We start from the raw sequence: 22,563 nt of genomic DNA, 5'->3' as shown, positions 1-22,563 counted from the left end.
AAGTTTTTTTTCAACTCTATTAAAGGAGACCTATTATACTGCTTTTCCAGTCCTATATTATTGCTCTGTGACTCCTTTATAGCAGCTTTGCATGATTCAAAGTTCAAAAAAAATTATTTTATATTTATACTGACTCTTCATGTAGGCCTTCATTTCAGCCACTGTCTGAAACAAGCTGTAGATACTCCTGTCTCTTTAACGCCCCCCTCTCAAAGCCCACTGTCTTCTGATTGGCCAAGACCTGAAGCATGTTACCAGGCTGATGTTGTCGCTGAGAGGTACAGACAGACTGAGCGTTGCTGAGCAAATGACCATATATGGAACACCGGCTCCATCTAGCTCAGTATGTCATAGAACGGAGCCGTTTGTCGAAAAAGCAGTTCAAAACAGAGCGTTCAGAACAGGAGGAAATCTGAGGTTTTTGCTCACAGGGATTTCTTTTAAATACATTAACCTCACTATTTGAAGCTTTGGCCATGTTTAACATCCAACATTGTAACATTGTGGATGAGTCATAAAATGTGGAAACGCATAATGGGTCTCCTTTGTAAAAATCTTTTTAACTCTTGCTTTGGTTGTTATTTGATTCCTACTCGTGAAACTAAATGCTTGGTAAGAGTTAAAACACCCACTAGTAAAACCCACTGTTGGTGTCACTCTAAACACAAACAGTGAAAGAAAACACAACACCTTGTTCAGCTCACAGCAAGGCTCATGCACACTACGAACAAGGTTTACACATTCCCTCAGAAAGTGGCCCCATATTTGTTTGTGCAGGTTTTTTTTATTAAGGTTATGTGACTCAGGGTAAGACTGCTGTGTTTGTGCATTAAAACGCTGGTGGATTGTGTTCGAGGCTGTGCAGAGCGCTGCTCACATGAAAGGCTCTTTGTACAGCAAGTTTTTAATGAATTGGTGTACATATTGGTTATTTGAAGGTAACAGCATATGTGTGTGGGTGTGTGTATGTGAATGTTCAAGGTCAGATTTGTTTGGTAAACAGCTATCAGATATAGAAAACAGCTTACGGAGTGTATGGAACATTAGCTGTGTTTCTATCCAGGTCGTGTTATGTGATTAATGAGGTACTGAATTAGAAACTCCTCACTTCAATATTTCAGTGGCAGTTTAATGCTTGTTTTAAGGTTAAAATGTGTATTATCAATAGGTAATTAAAGGCTATAGAAGTACATAAGTTGATTCAACAAGCTCACTGGATTTTAGGCTGGATGTTGATGATTAAAGTGACTGAAACTACATCTATGTCTTTAAACGGCATACCAGCTGTTAGAAAATTGGTTAAAGAAAAATATAATTTATAACAAGAATATTTATTGTTTGCACTGCAAAAACATCAGCCTTTAAGACGTTTGTTTCTAAAGATGTAATCTGAATTGTTGTATGGCATTGATATTGACATCTAAAAATATACAGTATGTACTTAAATGCATAGTTTGACATTAATTGAAATGTCCTATTTCACTCTCTGACCCATATACCACTCTGTGTGTTTAGTATGGAGCTAGAGCCAGGAGGTGATTAGCTTAGCTTAGCTTAGCATAAAGGCTGGGTACAGGAGGAAACAGCTAGGCTGGCTCTTTCCAAAGTTTAAATAAGTAAGCTTTAGAGGCGTTGGTGGGTGTAGTTTAAAACTTTGGAAAGAGCCACGCTAGCTATTTCCACCAGTCTTTAGCTTAGATAAGCTAATCACATTTAATCTCATCTAACTCTTAGCAAGATATTAAGTTAGTGCATTTCCCCAAATAACGAGCAATTCCTTATTCCTTTAAAACAAGTAACACCTTCTGCAAATAATGACATAATTCTCTATTCTCTCTAGTACTGTTCCTGTATCAAGAATGTGCTAAAAATTTGTGCTAAGGACCATACGTCCTCTTTTTTCCGGACATGTCCTCTTTTTGGGACCTAAAAAATGCATCTGGGATTTTCTAAATCGCCCAAAATGTCTGGTTGTCGGCTCTTTCTTTCTATGGTCGGCAATCATTGTGTGCGTTTTTACATTGCTTTGAACAGTACTGGCACTATTACATTTTACTCTTTGCCGTACCAGGACTTTTTCTTGCGTACCGGCACTTCTCACAAGCTGCCGGTACACTTTTTTGCCCTCTCCACCAGCGGAGACGGAGAAGATCGGGTGCTTTTTTTATCCAAGCGTGTGCATAAAGTTGCTCATCAGTGTCACTTTTCGTGAACTGACCAATGACAGGCTGGATGGGGCTGAAGTGGGGTTGAGATGAAAGGTTGACTGAGGTTCACTTTTGAAATGTTGAATCCGTTCTGCATGAATGGTTCTGATTATTGACAAGTTAGCACTTAGCGACCAAATTAACAAATTAGAGACCAACCACCATGTAGAGCATTTTTCTTGTGCAAGGATTTAATGAATGAGAACAACATACCATAATGAAACTGCTGTAACTGGAATTAATAATGGCCCTTATCAAATCTGAACAAGACAGAAAACAGTTTTATTTGTGAATCAGTTGAATATCAATAAGCTTTTGAAATGTTACAAATAGGCCTACTATAAACAATCTGTAGGTAGACATAAGACAAATAAAGTGTAACCTATAAATATATTAGTATTATACTACATTAAACATTTTATTTATTATACAACACGTTCCCCTTGGTCTATTTTACTAAAATTATTGTTGCACACATTGCCATGGCGCCACCAATTACTAGAATCCCCCCAGCCACAACCTTCTACCCTCTGCAGGTGTCCATCTGCCTCCTGCCCCAACTGTCCTCTTTTTAGAAAACCAAAATATGGTTACCCTAGCTAATATCTATAAACAAGACAGGAAACTAAATGTTCTCATTTAATTTTTTTCAAAAGACAAAAAGAACTATTATAAGAAGATTTATTGCATTTTAAGATCCTTTATGTTTGCATGTCAACACACTAGCTTTGAATTGGTTGATGTTTGTTGTCTGTTTGAATTAAAGTTCTGCTGTGTCCCAGTACACCTTGGAGCTCACTTACAGTTTGTAGTGCTCAGTTTGTAGTCCTCTAATAATAATGTAGGCTTGATTCACATGATGACCTCCATAAAAGTAAATCCTGTTGTCTCTCCCATGTACAACAATGTCAAGTGTATTTCTTACTTTTCATATATGGGGCATATACCACTGTTATCTGACAATAAAATATAACAGAGATGTATTGGATGACACTTTTCATTTGTTGTTGTGAAGGTTTGTCAATATGGGGAAATCAAATCCATCAAGTTTATTGATTTGACAGATGGGTTGAAACTGGCAGTTAATTTCACTCCTCGTTGTCTCTGTTTCTGCCTCCATCACATTTTGGCTTCCTGCATCCTGTTGTCTTCCTCTCTCTCCTCACCCTCTGTCAGTCTGCTCTTTTTAACAACCCGTCCTACTGGTTCTGTAGGTCAGCCCTGAAAGGGGTCAGCAGAGCAGCACGATCGATATGAACACACATACACACACACTCCCAATGTGTGGAGATAAGCTGACCAGATAGAAACAAGCCTGTGCTGTGTCTCTGTCTGTCGTCTCCTGTTCTCTGACCTCCGTGTGTTACATACGGTATGTGTGTGTATGTTCCTTATGGTGCATTTTCTTGTTTGTTTCATAGGTGTTAAAAAGAGGTGTTCAATTATACATTTCTTCTTGTTGCTTTTGGACCTGACTTGAATTAAGGGCTGCTTGTTGTTGGCTGTTTTACAGTCTTCCTTTAGTTCATTGAATTCTACGCCGAAGCAGCAAGTAAAATGTTCTGCATCCTTTGCTAGAACTGTCTTGTGCTATTAATTGGTGTGTGTGTGTGTGTGTGTGTGTGTGTGTGTGTGTGTGTGTGCAGCCAGCCCTTAATACCACTTTTAATTCAGGTTTAGTTGTGTGTTCATGTGGACGAGCTCACTGCACAACACCACTGACCTTGATCATTGTGTTGATGTCTGTCAAACTCTGTGAATGTTCTGCAGCCTCCACAATGCTTTACTGTTTGCCAGCAGTTTCAACTCCAGTCTCTCAAAAGGGAAAATTTATCTTAAGACACAAAATCTGTCAATGAAATTGAAAATAGAAGTCAGTGTGCAATGCATTCATTACAATAAATTGGACAAAAACCTAAAAAATTAAAGTGGATTCTGTGTCCTTTATTTCTTAAAACAAATACAAGCTGTAAATAAAAGGAATATACAATATTGAAGTCTTCATTTCCCAGGATGGATTCATAGCAAAATTGTTAAGAGGGAGAGGCAGGCATGTCGGTTGTGACTAGATACACACTTTTGTTAATTGAATACATCAGTACAGTGCAGTTTAGATCACATAAAATGATCCTATTTCAAAAACGTCTTACTTCATATCAGCAAAAAAATTGTTGGTTGTTCTCCAGCCCTGCTTCATGTGTTTCAGTAATAGATATTGTCAGACACTGATTTTCATTTTGGAGGTCATCTGTAATTTAAAAATAAGGTAATACAGTTCCTTCTAAGAGTTACTTGATTCCACTTTTCAGTGCAGAGCTGCTCAGATTGGAATTCAACTAGTTAGTACTTCTCTGACACGCTTGAAGGAGTTCATGTGAAAAAGAGAGGTTATATAATTATAGCCCTGGGAAAACCCTGGGCTCTATTTGTGTAATAGCTATCCTTGTGAGAGTCTGTTTTGTGTGGTTTTATTTGCATGCTCAGCCTTTTGCGAATACAAGAGTCGACCTCACTCACTTTCTTTATTTGCCAATGTGATGATGAAATAGGACTTGGACTCGCGACCCAAATACATTAAAATTAAATAATTGAAAGACACAAAACCCAATACTTCTTTAAAGAGAAACAAACAAGAAATAAAAAGAGAAAGCAATTGGTCTCCTTAATCATCTTGAATGAGCTCCAAACCCCTTTTTTTAATACAAGTTGTAGCTCCTACTACTACAGCAAACACTACAATTAGTAAATCACAGGAGGTACTCATTTGTTTCTCAGCAGATAAATGTAGTCATTTTTACACCAAACAAAAATCAATAAGCAGTTAAAAGATATGAATATCTGCAAAAACTTCACAGAAACAGCATTTTCTCAAAAAGACAACCCCTACCTATCCCACACATGGCACATTCCATGAGGAGCGGGAACTGTAATTGGCTGGGTGTGGTTTGTCCTGGGTCTGAAACAGAGCAGGTGGAGCGGATTGGAGAGGTCAAAGAAGTTGATGTAGCAAAGACAAAATTTTCAAGTCTGTGTCATGTTTTCTGACTATAATGCAATGAGCTAATAATATTTCAAAACCAATACTTGAACACTCATGTCAACAGGCCGTGTCAGCTAGCACGCTACCAGGCAACAGGCACTTCAATACCAAGAGATGATAATGGCTGTGGTGGTGTGTGTATCTGACTTTCAGGATTAATTGTGATGCATTTCTGTTCTATCTCCAGCATGTGGAAAGGTCTGAATGTCAACTGCACAGACAGCTCAGGATACACACCTTTACATCATGCTTCACTTAATGGACACAGGTAAGTGTGTGTCTATGTATTTTTTATCATTTTACTTACTTAGAAATTATTCATAAATCCAAGTGCTGTACAGTACAAAATAATTTGAAGAGGTTTGTACACATGTATATGTGTTTCCATGTATGTGCAAGTGTTGCTGAATCAGAATCAGAAGGAGCTTTATTGCCAAGGAGTATTTTACACGTATGAGGTATTTGCTTTGGTGATAAGGTGCTACGTGTAGACAAACATACAGTTGACATAAATAAATGGAAAAATGTGTAAAATATCGAATAAACAGATGCAAGTTATAAAATAATACTTTGTAGGGAAAGAAAGAACAATGTGGCAGATATTTACTTGTGCATTACTCCAGGTTTGTGTTGTGCAGATATTTTACAGGGGGAACGGATTTGTATTTATATAACTTTATAAAATCTAAAAATATGGAAGTATAACAACAAATATGTGCAATATGCCAGTTTGTGCAGTGATAACAAACTACATCTTCAAATTACTTATTTGGTTTTTGTCCTACTATACTTATAATGGTGTAAAACAGAGAAAAGCCACAAATCTTTAAGCTGGAACAATTAAATTATTATTAAATTAAAAAATTAATCCTGATACTTTTTCTGCCGATGAAGTAATTGTTTCAGAACTAATATGCTGTAGTGCAGAAATACCTACAATGCTAAAATAAATAGTGTAATCAGGGGGGGAAAGCCAGAAAGGTAATTTGTTCTTTTTATTGTTGTACAGGTGTATTTTATGAAGAGTGTAACTGTTATAGTCGCTCCTTTATTATCCTATTTGTGCTATATGTGAATATTATTTTGTTAACTACTATATTTTACCCAGGTCTCTCTTTTACAAGAGTATCTCTAGAGACTTCCTAGATAAATATGCAGTTATTGATTGTTTTGGCCACTTGGGGTCAGTGGATTAGCAAACAGCCGCTTATTTACTTTACACGTGCAGCAGTTATGGACCAACATTAGCATTAATTTAGGGTCATATTTCTGGCCACCTGGTGAATGTAAGTACAATATTCACTCTTTTAACTGTTAACTACCTCTGTTTTTGGTCTCTGCAAACTCCCGAGGGAAATATCTGGCCTTTTCGCTGAACCTTCACCAGCTGGTCGCTCACTTTGTGTTAGCAGCTAAGTTTGTATGTTACAGTTAATTTGCTGAAAACCGGTGCCTGCTGCGGTGCTATAGTTGCTGTGACAGTGAAACTTTTGAGTCGGGCAGTTACAAAACAATGAGCTGATGCTCGCCTTAAAGCTCTGTAAGGCCGAAAGCAGTTGCAGATTCTGGGGCCGGTCTCACAAAGATGCTAGTCAGTAGTCCGAGTCTAGTAAGCCTTTTTTTTTTAAAAAGAGCCACCATGTTAATCAGTTACACCTGCTGACCAGTGGCACCAAATGACATAAAAAGGAAACTGTGGCACATAACAATATTGTTGAGCGAGTATTAAAAAAGAAAGATGGTTTTAGAGATCACTGTAACCGGTTCCTAATATACAGCAATGATAACGTGGAGGAGTCGTTTTCTTTATACAAATAAATTTCTTATACAATGATGGATCCTATCCTGAGCCTGGCTTGTTGAGTTAACAGTTATAGTGTTACTGAGCCCTGCAGCATTAAGCCGCAGCACCTCCCTGAAATGAATTTTATGCAACAGGTAGTTCTTGTATTTTTGCACTCTATGCTGAATTTACCCAGTAAAATGTAGTTTCCTGCTATAGTAACGGGTGCTGAGCGGGTTGGGTTAGACAGGTTGCTCAATCAGCCTTGTTTTTTATTAGAAAAAGTCTTACTTTACCCAGAATTCATGGTAAATTAGTAATAATTAAAGCAGTCAAGAACTACACAGCTTTGTGCAGTGGACTGATTTTGATATCTGAAGTTAAGCCAAGTCTTTCTCTGAGAGACCAGCTCATGGTGATAAATCTCTGTAGGTTTATCCAGCAACCCCTTTCACATTGTTTGCACACGGTCATTTGATACATTGTTATAAAATATATTGATAGCTGCTTTAGATAAAGGTTTAATGAATAAATAAAAAGGTTTCCATACCAACAACTTTTCAGGCAAACAAACTGTCCTGGATAGACTAGCAGTGCATTCAGGGTTAATCTTTTCAGAAGGTTTCATTAGATGAAGAGCCAAAGAATTTAGATCTTTTAAGTTAGATGGTGACAGCCATTGAAATTGCACTTGTTGCAAATGTTATCACATCATCACATTAAAACAGTTTGGCATTGTTCCATGGTCATGACACACCTGTGCTCTTGCAACTAAATGGTTTGTCAATTATCGTCGAAAATACAAAAACTGCATAATATTTCTGTAAAAGTAAAAAATGTATGCATGCCCTGCGTGTCTGCATCTGCACAGAACCACAGTGCTCCTTCCTTTCTTCACCTGAGCCTGCTGAGAAATCCTTTACACAGTGTGGATTAGCTGCAGGCCCGTCCACTATCCCAGTTTGGCGGAACTGAAGGATTAGTACTGTGTTTTGGGGGCAATTATGTGGATTTCCTCCTTCAGATCAAGGAAGGGAGACAGAGAAAAAATGCAGCCTCAGAGTGAAAATTAGGCTGCCAGCAAAGAGCTGCAGAGGAGTGATTTAACATTTAGATGGGAAAGTAAAAACAGAACTGACAATTAAGATATAGACAGAAGAAACTTGGCAACAGGCGGCGCTGTGTTAAGAGATTTGTTATTCAGGCTGGGTTTGAATTGTTGAAAGATCCTTTCCATTGTTTTTCAACATAAAAAGCCTTTTGGTGATTTGCGCAGACTAAACCCAGTCAGCAAAAAGTTGTATATTCTCATCTGACCGTGAGATCCTCAGTATGGATTTGCTGTGTAACTGCCACTTAAACCTGAGTGAATTATATAAAAATATAATTAATTATTCACATGAACAAAGCAGTTCATTAAGCATCTTAGTGCTGCTTTCACCCTGCTCCTTGACATTTCAAATGCAAATGATGCACTTCACCTTTCCTCTTCAGAGAGAGGTGACAACTTCAGCTGGAGATGCCGTAATATGAAACTGTATCACGGTTAAATGGATTTCCAGGACAAACCCAGGCACTATGATTTGTTACTTTATCTATTTTTGTAATTGACAACAGTTCAACAGTTGAACCCCCTGCTTTCACTGTCTCCTAGACTGGGTGGTATGCTGATCATTCGCTCATAGTAACACTGTAAATCCCTTCGTGACCTAAGCCTTGTTTAGACTAGGTGCTTCAATTAGGTGCCAACTTGTTGCTGACCAGATCACACGGGTGCATGCTCTTAAGAAGGTTGCAGCCATGTAAGTTAAGGAGGAAACACAAAAGTAGATAGGCCACCAGCATGGACTAGTGAACCCAGAAGTGTCACGCAGACCGTAATACAAATAATGTCAAGTTAATCTCCACATGTACATTTTGGATATACATTAACCTTGTTGTTTAATATCAAATAGAAGCCAACTTGCCCAAGATTTGAAGGCAAGGATTGGGGAGACCAAACAGGGCATTATTTCCTTTTTTTGCAGTGTTGTGCATGCAAGTGTGAAGTGCAGAATTTCCAGGTTCAGTCTGTCTCATCCAGTCTTGTGTCTCTTGTGTATCATTAAAATCAGAACAGCCTCTGCATCCTTTTCCTTCTTGAGGGTGTTAGTTAAAATCAAAACTGCTTGTGAGATGCCTTTTCTCTTGCCACATGCTCATATTATATGACCTTGATGATATTTGAACACTTTCAAGCTTCACCTGTGTCTCATCATTCTTTAACTTTCTGTTGTGAATCATCACACTTGCTGGAGCTAAAATAAGCTCAAATAACCAAGACGTTTATTATTTAAATCATTATATCTTTACTTTAACCCCATCTTATTTCAGTCATACTCCTATTGTCTATTTTAACATGGTTTAGTTCTTTCTTGGATAAATATAATATAATCAGTAATGTTATTAATTGTACAATATGTTGAAAAGTTGCTATGTGTATGTGGGGGAAAAATGCATTATTTGTGCGGCAAGGTTAAAATATATTTGGTGTTCTCGAGGGAAATGTGACAAAATTCATCAATATAGGTTTCAGGTCTTAGCACCCAGCTCTGCTTCTTCTCCTTTTCTCCATCCCTTCATCTTTCAGTCAGTTGATACATTGATCTCTATGTATGCATCTGTCTCCTAGGGAAGTAGTGCTAAAGCTGCTCCAGTTTGAGGCGTCCACAAACGTGGCCGACAGCAAGGGCTGCTTCCCTCTGCACCTGGCCGCCTGGCGGGGAGACGTGGACATCGTACGCATCCTCATCCACCACGGACCCTCGCACTGCCGGGTCAACCAACAGGTAAACTCCATAATCCTTTCGTCATCTTCTTAAAGACCTTCACCTTCAACACCACCTGAGGGAAAACTTTTTTGATGTCTAGATTCTGAAATGGTTTTAATTAAGGGTGTGATGAGAAACTTAGCTGACGAGACATGGGATTGGGTTCACGAGGACGAGATGAGATGTAATGCTATTTTTAAGAAATCTTCAATGCTGAACTACATGAAAATTTTGAGCATTAAACAGTTAATTTCCTGCATTCTGGTGAATATTTCTGCACCAACAAAATGCCTTGGGAAACACAAAATTCAGGTGACAATTCAAAATATAACAGAACATAATGCAGTGAGGCTCTCCGGCATTCTGTATTGCTTTCAGAAAAGTTTTTTCCCGTAGATCAACTTTTCTCATTTAATATCTTCCCTGTTGAGTCAACATGCATTACATTTAAATTACATCTATTCATTTAGCTGATGCTTTTATCCAAAGCGACTTACAATTGCTATGCATGTCAGAGGTTGCACACCTCTGGAACAACTAGGAGTTAAGTGTCTTGCTCAGGGACACAATGGTGGATGGAACCCAGGTCTCTCACACCAAAGGCATGTGTCTTATCCATTGTGCCATGCACATGCAGGCATGCTTTAGTCTTCCCTCCTCTTATGATTCTTTTGTTTGGGGAAGTAACCTTTAAATGTGCATGTGAAACCTTTTCACCTCAATGATAAATTAATTCATTTAAATTCAGTTGTAAACTCTCCTAATGTTTTAGGAGGCTGTTAGTCAACTGCAGAACATGAGTTCATGTCAAATATTGGCAAAAGTTCACCCACTCAAGTATACTTCAGCAAGACAGTAGATTTTTTGTCTGAGGTACCCGTGGTACAAAAAACAGCCAAAATATGTGTAAAGAATATAAAAGTAGAGCTTGTTGCAGCTTCTTGGGAAGCTAAACAGCTACCTGCTCTGTCTGTGCAGTCCAACACCCATTTGCCACAGGTCTCTGTGTCGATATGTCTAATACCTGAATGGGTCCGAGCATAGTCTGTATCTGCTCTGTGTGTTTAGAAGAGTAGCTCAGCTCCTTTAAGGAATGGCTCAGTATGGTGTGTGTGTGCGCAAAGTTAGCACCAACTTTGGCCCTGGAGCAGAAAGCCCTTCTGCTTCCCGACCACAATGTGGAAGCTGAAGCAGGAACGTTCTAGAAAATCAGTAACCTATATTTAAAACTAGCTTTATTGAATTTGATTCACAGTTATTAAATTGGTTAGAAAATAAATTTATCTTTTGTCTATTTATAGTCCAGTAGCATAGTCTTTGAAGCAGATAAACAAATTATTTCTTTATTTGTTTGTAGGGAACTATTATGAAGCTATTTTGCTTCTCTTTTTGATTCGCGGCTGCTAGTTAATTGATAGTGCATCATGCTGCTGCCAATGTGTCCCTCTATTAGAAACTGTTCGGTTCAACTGCATTATGTATCACCTCTGTGTATCCTTCAGTCAGTTGGTACCTACTAGAAAAAGAAACGATACATAAATCCAACCTTTGTTTGTGTTACGTGGGACCCCCTGAGCCCCCACTCACATGTTAAATGGTCAAATGTGGTTGAAAGAAATGCTCTCCCTGTGTGCTGTACTTTTCCAGAACAAGAAAGTCTCATCAGCTAAATTAAAGTTGAGTTCTTCAGTTGTATTTCCTGGGGCATTTAACCCACTGCTGCCGCAGGTCATCTTGTTATGGCTCCTGTCCACCAGAGCCGATCCTCTACAGTTCCCAGTGATCGCTCGCTGACAGCCGGGTGAGCGTTTCAGCTCTGGGAGCATTCAGCAAATGAGCAAAAATGACCTTCTTCTCCTCCCTCACTCTTTTTCTGTCCATCTCTGCTCGCAGCATATTGGTGATGTCACGGCTCGCTGATGCACTGTATTTAAAGATGAGCACAAGGCACACAGGAAGTGGTGTTTAATCAGAAGTGTTGGCTAAAGTGTTAATGGCTTAGCTGTCTGTTTTTAATATTCCTAATCCTGTGGTGGAGTAGTAATGGACCCCCCCAGGTTATTGGAGCGTTATGTACTGCCTAATAAGCACATTTAAACTCTGTCACAATTAGCCAAATCGTTTCCCTCTGAGAGTTGTTAGAACCTAATTGTTTGCCATGATAAATGGTGTCACTTGCCCCTGAAATGAGGAGGTTTGTCAGCAAGTGAACATGGGTAATTTTCTTTTTTCTACCCCGTCAATGATTTGTGGAGCTGAGTGGGCTGCTGCGCAGGCAGAGTGGACACACACAGGGTGGAAGATGCTGATTGAGACAATGCTGTGCAAAACAATCCAGTAATTTTGGTAATAAAGTGTAGTCAGTCTACTGGTGTATGTGTGTTTTCTCATTCTGTTTTGTTTAATGATGTTCTAGTGTAACTTTCAGCAAACCCTAACGCTGTATGTGTAGGAGGCGAGACTTGCCATAAGGTAGTGTTTCTCAACGGGGGCGTTCCGAGGACGATGGGGGGCGCTGGAAGCAATATTTTGGAAAGGGGGGCGCTGAGCTGCTTTTGGGGGGCGTTTGTTGGTTGGAAATTCTAAGGCGAGTTTACACCAAAGATTCACAATAATACGAATTTAAACTTTAAACTACTTGCAAAAAAACTGTGGTCTGCAACATTAAAACCTTCCGGTTTAGTCCACTGCGACTGGACGAGACTGTGTATTTTTTCTGTCAGCTACTTGTGGTGTAGCTTCGTGCTGCCTTCACGGGAACGGGAAGTCAGAGTATCATCTCTAAAAGTTTACCCACATGGCGTTTACTGTGTAAACTCTGGAAAACTGACGCTCTTTTTCTTGGTGGAAAAGTGTTTTTTTTCTCTGAGGAATACACCGTGAACGTCTTATGGTAGGGGTTACACATTTACAAGAGGGATATTCTGCTGTCGGACTCAATCTGAAAGCAACTTCGCTGCGACACCAGCGAGTGACGTGGACCCACCTCGCACTGTGAGTCACAGACAGTTTGTGCCAAAGCGGGCATATACAGGAGTTTCAGTAGGCTATAAAAATGGTTAAAAAAAGGTTAAAAACTGAAGCCCTGTCTTGCTCTGTTGGGGACTGTTAGCGGCACTTTATCAGATGTGCTGAAGTTAACATGTTTTAACATTTGTCGTGAGATTTCTGTTAGTTTCGTTTTCCGCAGGCATGAGCACCTCGTCTCATTCAGGTTTAGACGGTCGAGGGGATATTTCAGTATCAGAATCAGTAATATAATGCAGTATAAGGCATGTAGTAAAATTATTGTCTTTAAGTAGGCTAATGACGTTAGTCTCCTATTACGACTTTTTTTATTTACATGTCAGAGAACACAGATACGTGGGAGAGATTCTGAATGCAGACATTTTTGAACATGAGCAGATAAGTTAGTGTTTCCTATATGTTCATTTATTTGTGGTGCCCACCACATTGAATTTCAAATTTTTTTTTTAGTTTTTTTTTTTTTTTACTAGGCCTATTTAAAATTGTATCTGACTGCAGAGCTGCAGGCAGCGCGTATTTGCGCAGCACATACCTCTCGCCCGTCCCTTGCTCTCGCTCTCTCTTCCTCGTGTCCCAGCTATTAAAAGTTATTAGCAAGCATGTAAAGAGACGAGCTAATAAGGAGAGCTAAGCTAACGTTAAAATACAGCTGGGTTTTCGAGGGCTAGCATGCTGTATATAGCTTACTGTCATTCTGTGGGAAACACTGATATGATAAGTTATTAACAGATGAGCTAATAAAGTCCAGTCAATAACTCAATTAAAACGGATTCATTTCTCACTGAGATGAAAAGGGGCCACAAAGACATTTCAGTAGGTTACTTCCCCCCTAAAGAGGAGGTAAGACTTAATCATGTGTGTTGACTCAGCAGGGATGATATTAAATAAGTTGATCTACAGGAGAAAAATATTGAAAAGCAATAAGAACACCTGAGAGCCTCACTACATTATATTATAATTATACATTTTTAATTCTCACCTGCCTGAATTTTTAGACAGAGAAGGCAGAAATTGGAGGAGAATTTTTCACCAGAATGCAGGAAATTAAGTGTTTAATGCTCAATCTTCTTGGGGAGGACCCCAATACCCCCCCACTTATTAAGTGCCCCATCCAAGAAAACAGTATCTGGCTTCACACACAGTTTCTGGGAGGAACATTCACTTATTAGTTAAATATAATTACTTTTCACATGACATTTTTGTTACCTTTTCCATGTTTTTAATAACAATATAATAAAAAAAATCAACAATATTCAGGGCAAATAGCAAACATCTTTTTTGATGGGGGGCGGTAAGGGACCTGGATAATGGATAGGGGGGCGCTGGCCCAAAAAAGGTTGAGAACCACTGCCATAAGGCATACTTTTGCAGTCAAAGAGAGTGGAGACAACAATGGAGACAGACTAATGCTGTTATGTCAGTGTTTGGTGTGGTGTGCAAATAAAAACTCAGCAAAGAGGATGTGTGTTACAGTACATGCTGCCAACAAAGAGATGAGCTGTAACAACATCATAGTTTTTCTCTCTTTTTATGAGTAGCTGTTTGATCAATTGATTTCATAATAATGTTGAAACTGAGGCGAAATAGTGGTTTTACAGAGACACTGTTGCTGTGTAGATGGAAATGGATAGTTGACATTGTTTGCTAATTTAATTTGTTTCTTTATGTGTCATCTTATTTCCTTTTTATTTGATTGTTTATAATAGTAGAGCAGAGACTGCCTTTTAAATACATTTGAGAGCAAAAAAAATGTTATTCGTGAATTACAGTATACACAGATTCATCTAAAAAGTATATGTAGTGTTTACATCTGGTGATAGAATTAATATTGCCACTTTGATATTCAGATCTTAGTTTCCCTCTGGTTAAGCTTAAAAGTTAGCTTGTGTTCATGTGCATCTGTGAAATGAAAGGGGGGGAAGGAACCTTTATGAATGCTTATATAACATCTCACTTGTTATCATATAATTACACTCATCAGCTTTTCTTGTATCTCTCTTTGTATCATGCATCTCACTTTGAGCCTTGTTTATCAACAAGCTGGAAATGACTGGTTTTATCTACCCTGTTATCAATGTTTTTCATCTCTCCGTCTGTATAATAAACACTGGTTAAAATGCTAAGCTACAAAGCTCACACTAGAAAGCCTCAGCTGTCTGTCACACTGTTGCACACAGACAGCAACACACAAGACTGCAGCGGGGCTGCACTTTCTTAAAGCTGCAGTATTTTGCCCTGAGCGCTGAGTTTTGCAAAACATTGTTTTTTAAATGTAAAACTTACAGTACCTGTGCATTATATAATGCTGTATGTTGGATATTGTACAGTAGTCTTGCAGTTATGCGTTAGTGTGAGGGTACAGATGTTCTCAAGTTGCAGGCATAAATCTAAATGTAAGATTTATAGTGTGTATGTGTGTTTACGATGCCTAAGCTCTATATTTTTCCACTGTCTGTCTTGTCTGCAGTGGGGAGCAGGGCCTGCATACATTAGTCAGGGTGATATACAGAGTACCACACGCGCTCACACCCATCATCTAGACTTCTAGACAGCAGCAAGCCTTTGGCTGCACATTACCCCATTCTCAACGATATTACTCTGCCCACGCACACTATTCTTCGTGTCAGAGGTTGAGTGTGTGTGTGTGTGTGTGTGTGTGTGTGTGTGTTAGTTTTATAGGGTGACTCCAGAGTGGCACACTCTGTCTTAATATCTGCAACATGAGCGAGAGAAACCCAACATTTGTGATCACCTTTTGTACATGGGGTGACACATTGCGACACAGGAGGGAGCTGTAATGAAAGGCCTTGAGAGCATAAAGAAATAAAGAATTTCATGTAAAGAGCGTTAGCGGAAGTGTGTAGGTGTGCCAGTTCCACGCTGAAGCCAATAGAGGATTATTTGAGATTAGTGGAAGTTATTAGTTGGCGGTAAACCAGTTCCAGCCCACTGTTTACTGCCTAATTGGTCCCAGTAGTTCCCATTCACAGCTGTTTTTGTTTAGTGTGTGTGTGTGTGTGTGAGAGAGAGGTGGAAGCCATCTGACTGGAGAAGGTGATTATACATTCTGTGTATATGTGTGTTTGTATGTTTATGTATGTGTTTGTACATGTGAGACAGTGATGGTGAAAGATAACGTGTTTACACAAGGCTTGCACTTCCTCACTCATGAACTGGTGTTTCGCTTTATGTCAGTACCTAAGGTTAAAAGTTATTAATTTTAACAAATATTTCATTATTATGAACAAAAGTCATGCAAAGAGTGGCTTGTTTGCTTCAGTAGTCTAGTTTTTGCATAGTTTAGGGGGGAGCAGATACAGGTGGACTTAACTACCAAATGAAAAGGAAGAATCTTCCCCTTTGGCCTGTTTTTGTGGACAGCTGGTGATAGCTCATCACAACCCTTTAAAGTTTAAAGGATCACAGTGTCTGTCGCCTGTCTTGAACTGGGGGAGGTGAGAGTGGCTGAACCTTCCTCCAGTTTGTGTGCACAAAAGTCTAATCAGTCTAATCACTCTACATCCCAAAAACAATAAACTGAGGGTCTGTCTGGACTTCAGAAAAGTAAATGGAGAAAGTAAGCTGCTCAGGAGCACCAAAGCCAACCTTGTTAAAAAGCACTGTTAGTACCCTGGACCAAAGCAAGATGTACTTACCAAAGAGAGTAATCCGAACACCTATTGTACAGTTAGACTTCACAATTCTTCACTCTGCATTCATGGGACCACATCACCAATTCAAAAGATGAACAAGTCGCTGAGTAGCACAGCATGCCCACCTGTCTCATCTCACAAAAGTGTCCTCCTTATACCACCTATCATATCTTCACAAGGACCGTTGTGAGGACCTCTTTTTGGCGGTGCATTCAAGGATGCTCCAACATTTGAGCATCACATTCATAAGTTCTGGCAATAAGAAGTAAGCAAACTTGTATATGCCAAAGTCTCCTGCCTCTTATTTGGCATCTGACTGAATTATGTTGAACAGCCTCGTGTCCCATATTTATGCAGCTACATAACAAATTTTGCAGCAAATATAAAGAAAACGTGTAAAGTGATGGATTACCCAACCCAAGTAAGCAATAGATTTTTATACTCTAGTGACATGGATAAGACCAGTGGTATTATTGCAGGATCGATACAAAAACAAGTATTTTTCTGACTTTTTATGCCTTTATAGCAGAATTGAGCAGGGTGATAGGGAACACACAGCACTTAGAATAACATGCATCCAGGCATGAGGATGTTGAGTAATAATGACATGTTTTACCTCAAGGCATTTGCCCAGTGCAAACTGGTTTACAAAGATTATTTTGCTTGTGCCTGACTGTGAGGGACAGTTGTGTCCTCCAGACTGTTGGTCCCACTGACGTAGAGCAGATGTGGTGTGTGTGTGGGAACCAGCACACAACCTCTGGGCTTGGGGGCCTCTGGACTAGTCAATTTAAGGGTTATTTTGTGTGTGTGTGTGTGGGTGACTGACTAGGTCAAGTATGTCCCCCTGTTCTGCAGATACATCCCAAGAATGTTTTCCTTTCCACCAGCAGATGGGACGAGACAATTTCTTTTTCCTCTGTCTCTCGTCCTCCTCCTGTTTTCTGACTCCCCTGTGTTTTCCCATAAGAGAAGAAAGGAGATGAGCAGTAAACAGTCAAGGGAGATAATAAGAGAGATTAGAAGAACAGTGCATTTTGTGATGTGGGGGCACATGCATGCATGAAGTGCTTCCCGCAGACAATTTTCCAGCTGCAGTGAGGCCTTCTGGGAGCCCAGAGGCTGTGTGAACTAAGACAAAGGTAAAAGGGCATAAGGTCGCTGGCCTTTTGTGTTTCCACGAATGTCTTTCTGTGTTTGTGCCTCTGTGTATGTCAACTCACAGTCTTTACTCTTTACTCACAGTAATTTGATGCCCTAGCACATGTTGCTACCACACATGAAAATGAAACCACATGTTTCCTGACGGTCAACATGTGAACACAGCCTCTGCGGGAACACGTTTCTACAAGAAACCGCCCTGAGAAAGTCTATGCTCAAACATTGTCTACGGCCATGCCGGCTGCTCCTAAAACACACAGTCACACTGAGCCATAGGATGTTTTGTTATGAGTAATCTGTTTTAAAAGGCAAGTTATGTCATATGTCTGCCGCAGCTTGACACTTAAGCAGCATTTGCCTAATTAAAGTTCAGTAAAAGAAAACTGATTCAACTCCACATGAATCAAAAACAAACTACAGTATTTTATTTCAAGCTCGAAGCGTGTGTGTGTGGGGGGGGGAAGGGATTTTCCTTCATGACGCTGTGAGAGAAAACAGAAATAAAGGCCTGAATTTATTTTATTCCTCTTTTAAGTTGCTAACCCTACAGGGAGGTCAGAGTTTAAATTTCAACTACAGAGCAGAAACTCTGGAGCTGTTTGGGATTTTGTCTTGCTCAAGGGCGCTGCAGCAGTGGGAATCCTTTTCAAGACAAGACCCGGGTCAGGCAGTCTCTCTTTAAAGACTAAGCCGGACCTACTGTTCTTCCCCAAGCACTGAAATTCTTTCTTTGAATTTCCTTTTATTGAATTCTTTGTCTTTTTGTCATACATTTCACTGAGTGGGTGAAATTTTCTTTTTCTGAGTGGGTTTTCACATCACTGGACTAAGGCAGAGACATGCCACTCAATCACATCCTCAATACGCCCCTCCCGCTAGAAAGCCAATCGTCTGCTTTTAACAGCCAAAGCAGGAATCTTATTTCAGCCAATTGTGTGGTTCCACTGACGTGAGAGTCTGTTTTACTTCCTCATGTGCATGCGTGGAAGTGGTGACGCATGCGTAGTAGAAGTATAACCAGTCGGGAAAAACGCTTTTTAAACCTTACTTTGGGGCAAACAGTTGTCAAACATTTTCAGTGATTTTTATCAGATTTTAATGCTGATTCTATTGATGTAGTTTTTATGACCTGGTGACCTGTATAAGTGCAGTTCTGGTTGTCTTCCCATTCATTTAGATAAGAGCCTGGTCTCTTTAGTCTGAAATAGCTGCCCGGAGGCGTTGCCAAGATGGCGGCCGAGTGGCATGACTTGCCATAAGGACTTTGACTAAGGTGATGAATAACGCTTAAATCAGGTCTGATACTGAGTAGAGTTAGTTTAAGACTACATCTACAAAAGAGTGAGTTTGTGAAAATTAAGTTATTTAAACAAATATATCAAAAATTATATTTTCACTTAAATTCCATCTATGACAACATATTTCACTTATGCATAGAATTGAACATTCAGTAAATCTATCCCTGTTATGTAAGTGATTGTGACTATGCCTGAAGGATATCATTTCAATTTTATACTTAATAAAATAAAACAAATATGAACAAATAGCACTTCAATATCACAATACAATACTGTATTGGAATATGTTTACAAGTATCAGAGCTGAAATTATTTATTGATTAGTGGCAACAATTTTGATAATTTATAAATTATTAAAATTTATGAAGCAAATGTTTTTTTATTTGTTGTTTCATATCATTGTAAACCTAACATCTTTGGGTTTTGGACTGTTTGTGGAACACAAATACATTGGACGTCACCTTGGGCTTCAGAAATATGATCTGCGTTTTATGGATTTAACAATTAATTCATTAATCAACAAAAAGAATTGTTAGTTAATAGTGCGTGCTGGGAACTTCAAGTTTATTGTCACATGTACAAGTACAGTGGAAGGCATTTTCCCCGGTTTTCTCATCCTTTGTGTACATAAATAAATACAGACCAACCATACCATAACAATTAAAGCCCATGACAACCCTCGCAGCCCACATAACCATATACCCAGTGCACTCACATGTAATATTGTATACATACTGTTTAGCCTGACTGTCGTATCAACTTATATGTGCAACTCAGTCATCTGTTTGCAGTCAAATAATGTACAGCAAGTTATAAAAATACATATAAAAAATTTGCAACATCAAACAAAATCCAGAGCAGATTAGAGCACATAATAGAATTGAGAAATTATAATTTTTTTCCCCACATAATTAAAGATAGATATGTACAGCCAAGTATTTGATACATAATTTTCTGTGATTTGCAATACAAATTGTATTGTCTTCCACTGACCTGTACGTCCACAGAAAATAAATTCATTTTAAATGTCTTCTCTCTGGTAATTACAGTTTTGACATCAAACTTGAGTACATACACATAGCAAAAATACATTTTAATTTCAATTTGACTTGAAAACAGAAATAAAATAGTGAACAAAAAGCAACAATAAATAGCAGATACAAATGTTAAGAATATTTTTTATTTAGAATATGCTGTATATTTGTATATAGAGTGATGAATCCATATTAATGATAGAAGACTAGTTGGTTAGCTCACCTGGTAGAGCAGTCAAACCATATACAAAGGATAATGTCCTTACCATACCTTACCTCTCTCTCTCTCTCCCACATTTCTTCGGCTGGTCTATCAGATAAAGGCAAAAACGCCTAAAACATAATAGAAGACAAGAGCTAGGAGAAGGTAAAAAGTTTCACCTTGTGCATCTCATTTTTTATTCCTTGTTTATTTACCCAGCACTCCCCAGGCAGCTGGCTGAGCTTCTGGGATTATGAGATGCTGCAACGTAGATGAAGCTCATCCTGCATATCAGGCCATCAGAATTAACACGGGGATGTTGAAACGAATACCTCTGTACTTCATTTGCTTTGGTTTCATTTCACCCAGCGCCTGCCTGATAAGGCTCGTTTATTTGCATGGATGTAGCTGTTTGTTTAGTCTCATTGCAATGAATTTAGATAAGACGATAGTGTTTACTGTGGGAAATGTGTGTGTGTTTGTTCAGGTAAATGTACTGTAATACTAAGAGACAAGTAGATTTTGTATGTGTCCTTCAGTTAAGAAAAAAATGGATTGAATGCTGCATGGATTGTAAAGATATATCATCAAAAAAAATCCTTCTTAAGCAATAATAAAACTACACAGCTGTCTTGGTAGAAAGAGCTTGGACAAACAGATGCTTTTCATTACATATACCGTTTATATTTGTGACCATTTAACTGTATGTCAGTGCCATATGCTGCTCAATGAAAAGCATTGACATCTATTTGTATGGGCATGTCAATGATGTGCAGCCAGATGTGTCATTAGTAGTAGGTTGTTGCTCAGAGCCCAATCAGCAAACAATACACAGAGTGCTAGATGATATCGGATAGCTGTCAGCGAGCGTAATGGAAATATATAGCCCACTCTGAGAACACGGAGGGAGGATTTTTTCCTCACTTCTACCTCTCTCTCTCTCTGCTCCTCTTCTGTTCTATCTCCCTTGTCCTGTCACTCTGTCTCTGTTCATTTCTTTGTTACTCTCCTTTCTGTCTAGAAATTGCATTTTCCCTATCTAAAGCATTTGTCAGTCCAATCTGCTGCGTGAGGTGCGGCGGATTGGACTGACAAAGCTTTATTGTCCGTTTAAGGCTGCAGAGACAGAACGGGTCACTGGCAGCTCCAACAATAGCTGCAGTCTACATCATATCCGTGCTGAGATTTATCAGCCAGCATTGTGTGTGTGTGTGTGTGTGTGTGTGTATGATTGCTTTGCTTCATTATCTCTTCATGTTTGCTTTTATGTTAAATCTGAAAACGCAGTCATTGTCTGTTGAAGGCATAATCCGTTATCCAAATGTTAATAACCAAATGTTGACACAACATTCTCACCATAAGGTCCACGCATTAGTTGTCGTGGAGCTTTTGATAGTATCATATGATCTGCATCAGCAGATTGAGTCACCCACTCATCATGAAATGGCAGTTGAATGGTAGATGTTACATTGTAGTTCTTGAGGGTTCATTGTAGACTTTGGAAACAATAGTTGACAAAACAGTTGTTCTACACTTGACTCATCAGCTGGTCTGGAGGTTTCAATTTTACCCCATAATTTTCCTTGCAATAAACAACCAAAATAAAACACAGGAGTAAGGAGTGCTCACACTCTGAGCAGGTTCTTTTTAATACAGTGGTTCCCAGGTGATTAACAGGATAGAGAAAAATAATATATTTCTGCAACACATAATTGTGTTTATTTTGTTAGATTTTTTAGTTTTCTCTAATCTTTTCTTTTTCTCTTGTGAATTTCTTGATAATGTGACCTCCTCAAGGCGCCATAAATTATTCAGGTACAGTAATCTGTACCAAACATGAAGGAGCACACAGTTTCAGGAGAAGTAGTGCTTAGACTTGAAGCGCACCACATAACCTTATCAAGCAGCAAGCTATAAACTACATTGCGCTCGCTCTCTCTCTCTCTCTCTCTCTCTCTCTCTCACATAGCCATTCTCTGATACTTTACCTTTTTTAATAGAATCAATGACCTATTCTCCACACACTGCATTGCTATTATACTAAATACCTTCAGTAGCAAGTGATGGCTGATTACACTGCATTTGTGTTGGTTTGGGACTTGGCAGGACTATATTACAAGGTGATGAAGACAGTATGTACAGTAGACTAGATAAGATGGAACTTAAATGATCCCTCAGGGAAATCCCTTAGGACTCACTCCAGTGGAAAATAATAATATAGAGGAATATCCACACAGGAACAGGGCGAATTAAGTTTATTAAACAAAATGTAGCCAACAATTACACCAATAAACTATGATGAATGTGAATTACAGTGTGCATGAGCGTGTGATTATTGTGCTTACAGT

At 39.0% G+C, this 22,563-nt stretch overlaps 1 protein-coding gene across 4 annotated transcripts in view; it reads left to right on the top strand.

Moving 5' to 3' along the window:
- Positions 1 to 22,563, top strand: part of anks1b (ankyrin repeat and sterile alpha motif domain containing 1B) — a 258,652-nt gene that overhangs the window by 52,429 nt on the left and 183,660 nt on the right. For all 4 annotated transcript variants that reach the window (XM_038738848.1, XM_038738847.1, XM_038738846.1 and 1 more), the window contains exons 2-3: positions 5,435 to 5,515; positions 9,702 to 9,858. In XM_038738848.1, the coding sequence (XP_038594776.1) occupies positions 5,435 to 5,515; positions 9,702 to 9,858 (238 nt within the window). The remainder of the gene's footprint in view (positions 1 to 5,434; positions 5,516 to 9,701; positions 9,859 to 22,563) is intronic.

Source organism: Micropterus salmoides, unplaced genomic scaffold (genome assembly GCF_014851395.1).
Source record: "Micropterus salmoides isolate LMB-PRFRI ecotype aquatic unplaced genomic scaffold, ASM1485139v1 Ms_hic_scaffold_23, whole genome shotgun sequence".
In the NCBI taxonomy this organism is placed as follows: domain Eukaryota; kingdom Metazoa; phylum Chordata; class Actinopteri; order Centrarchiformes; family Centrarchidae; genus Micropterus; species Micropterus salmoides.
Note: the sequence above shows the minus strand (reverse complement) of the source record. Positions and strands in the feature narration are given on the sequence as shown.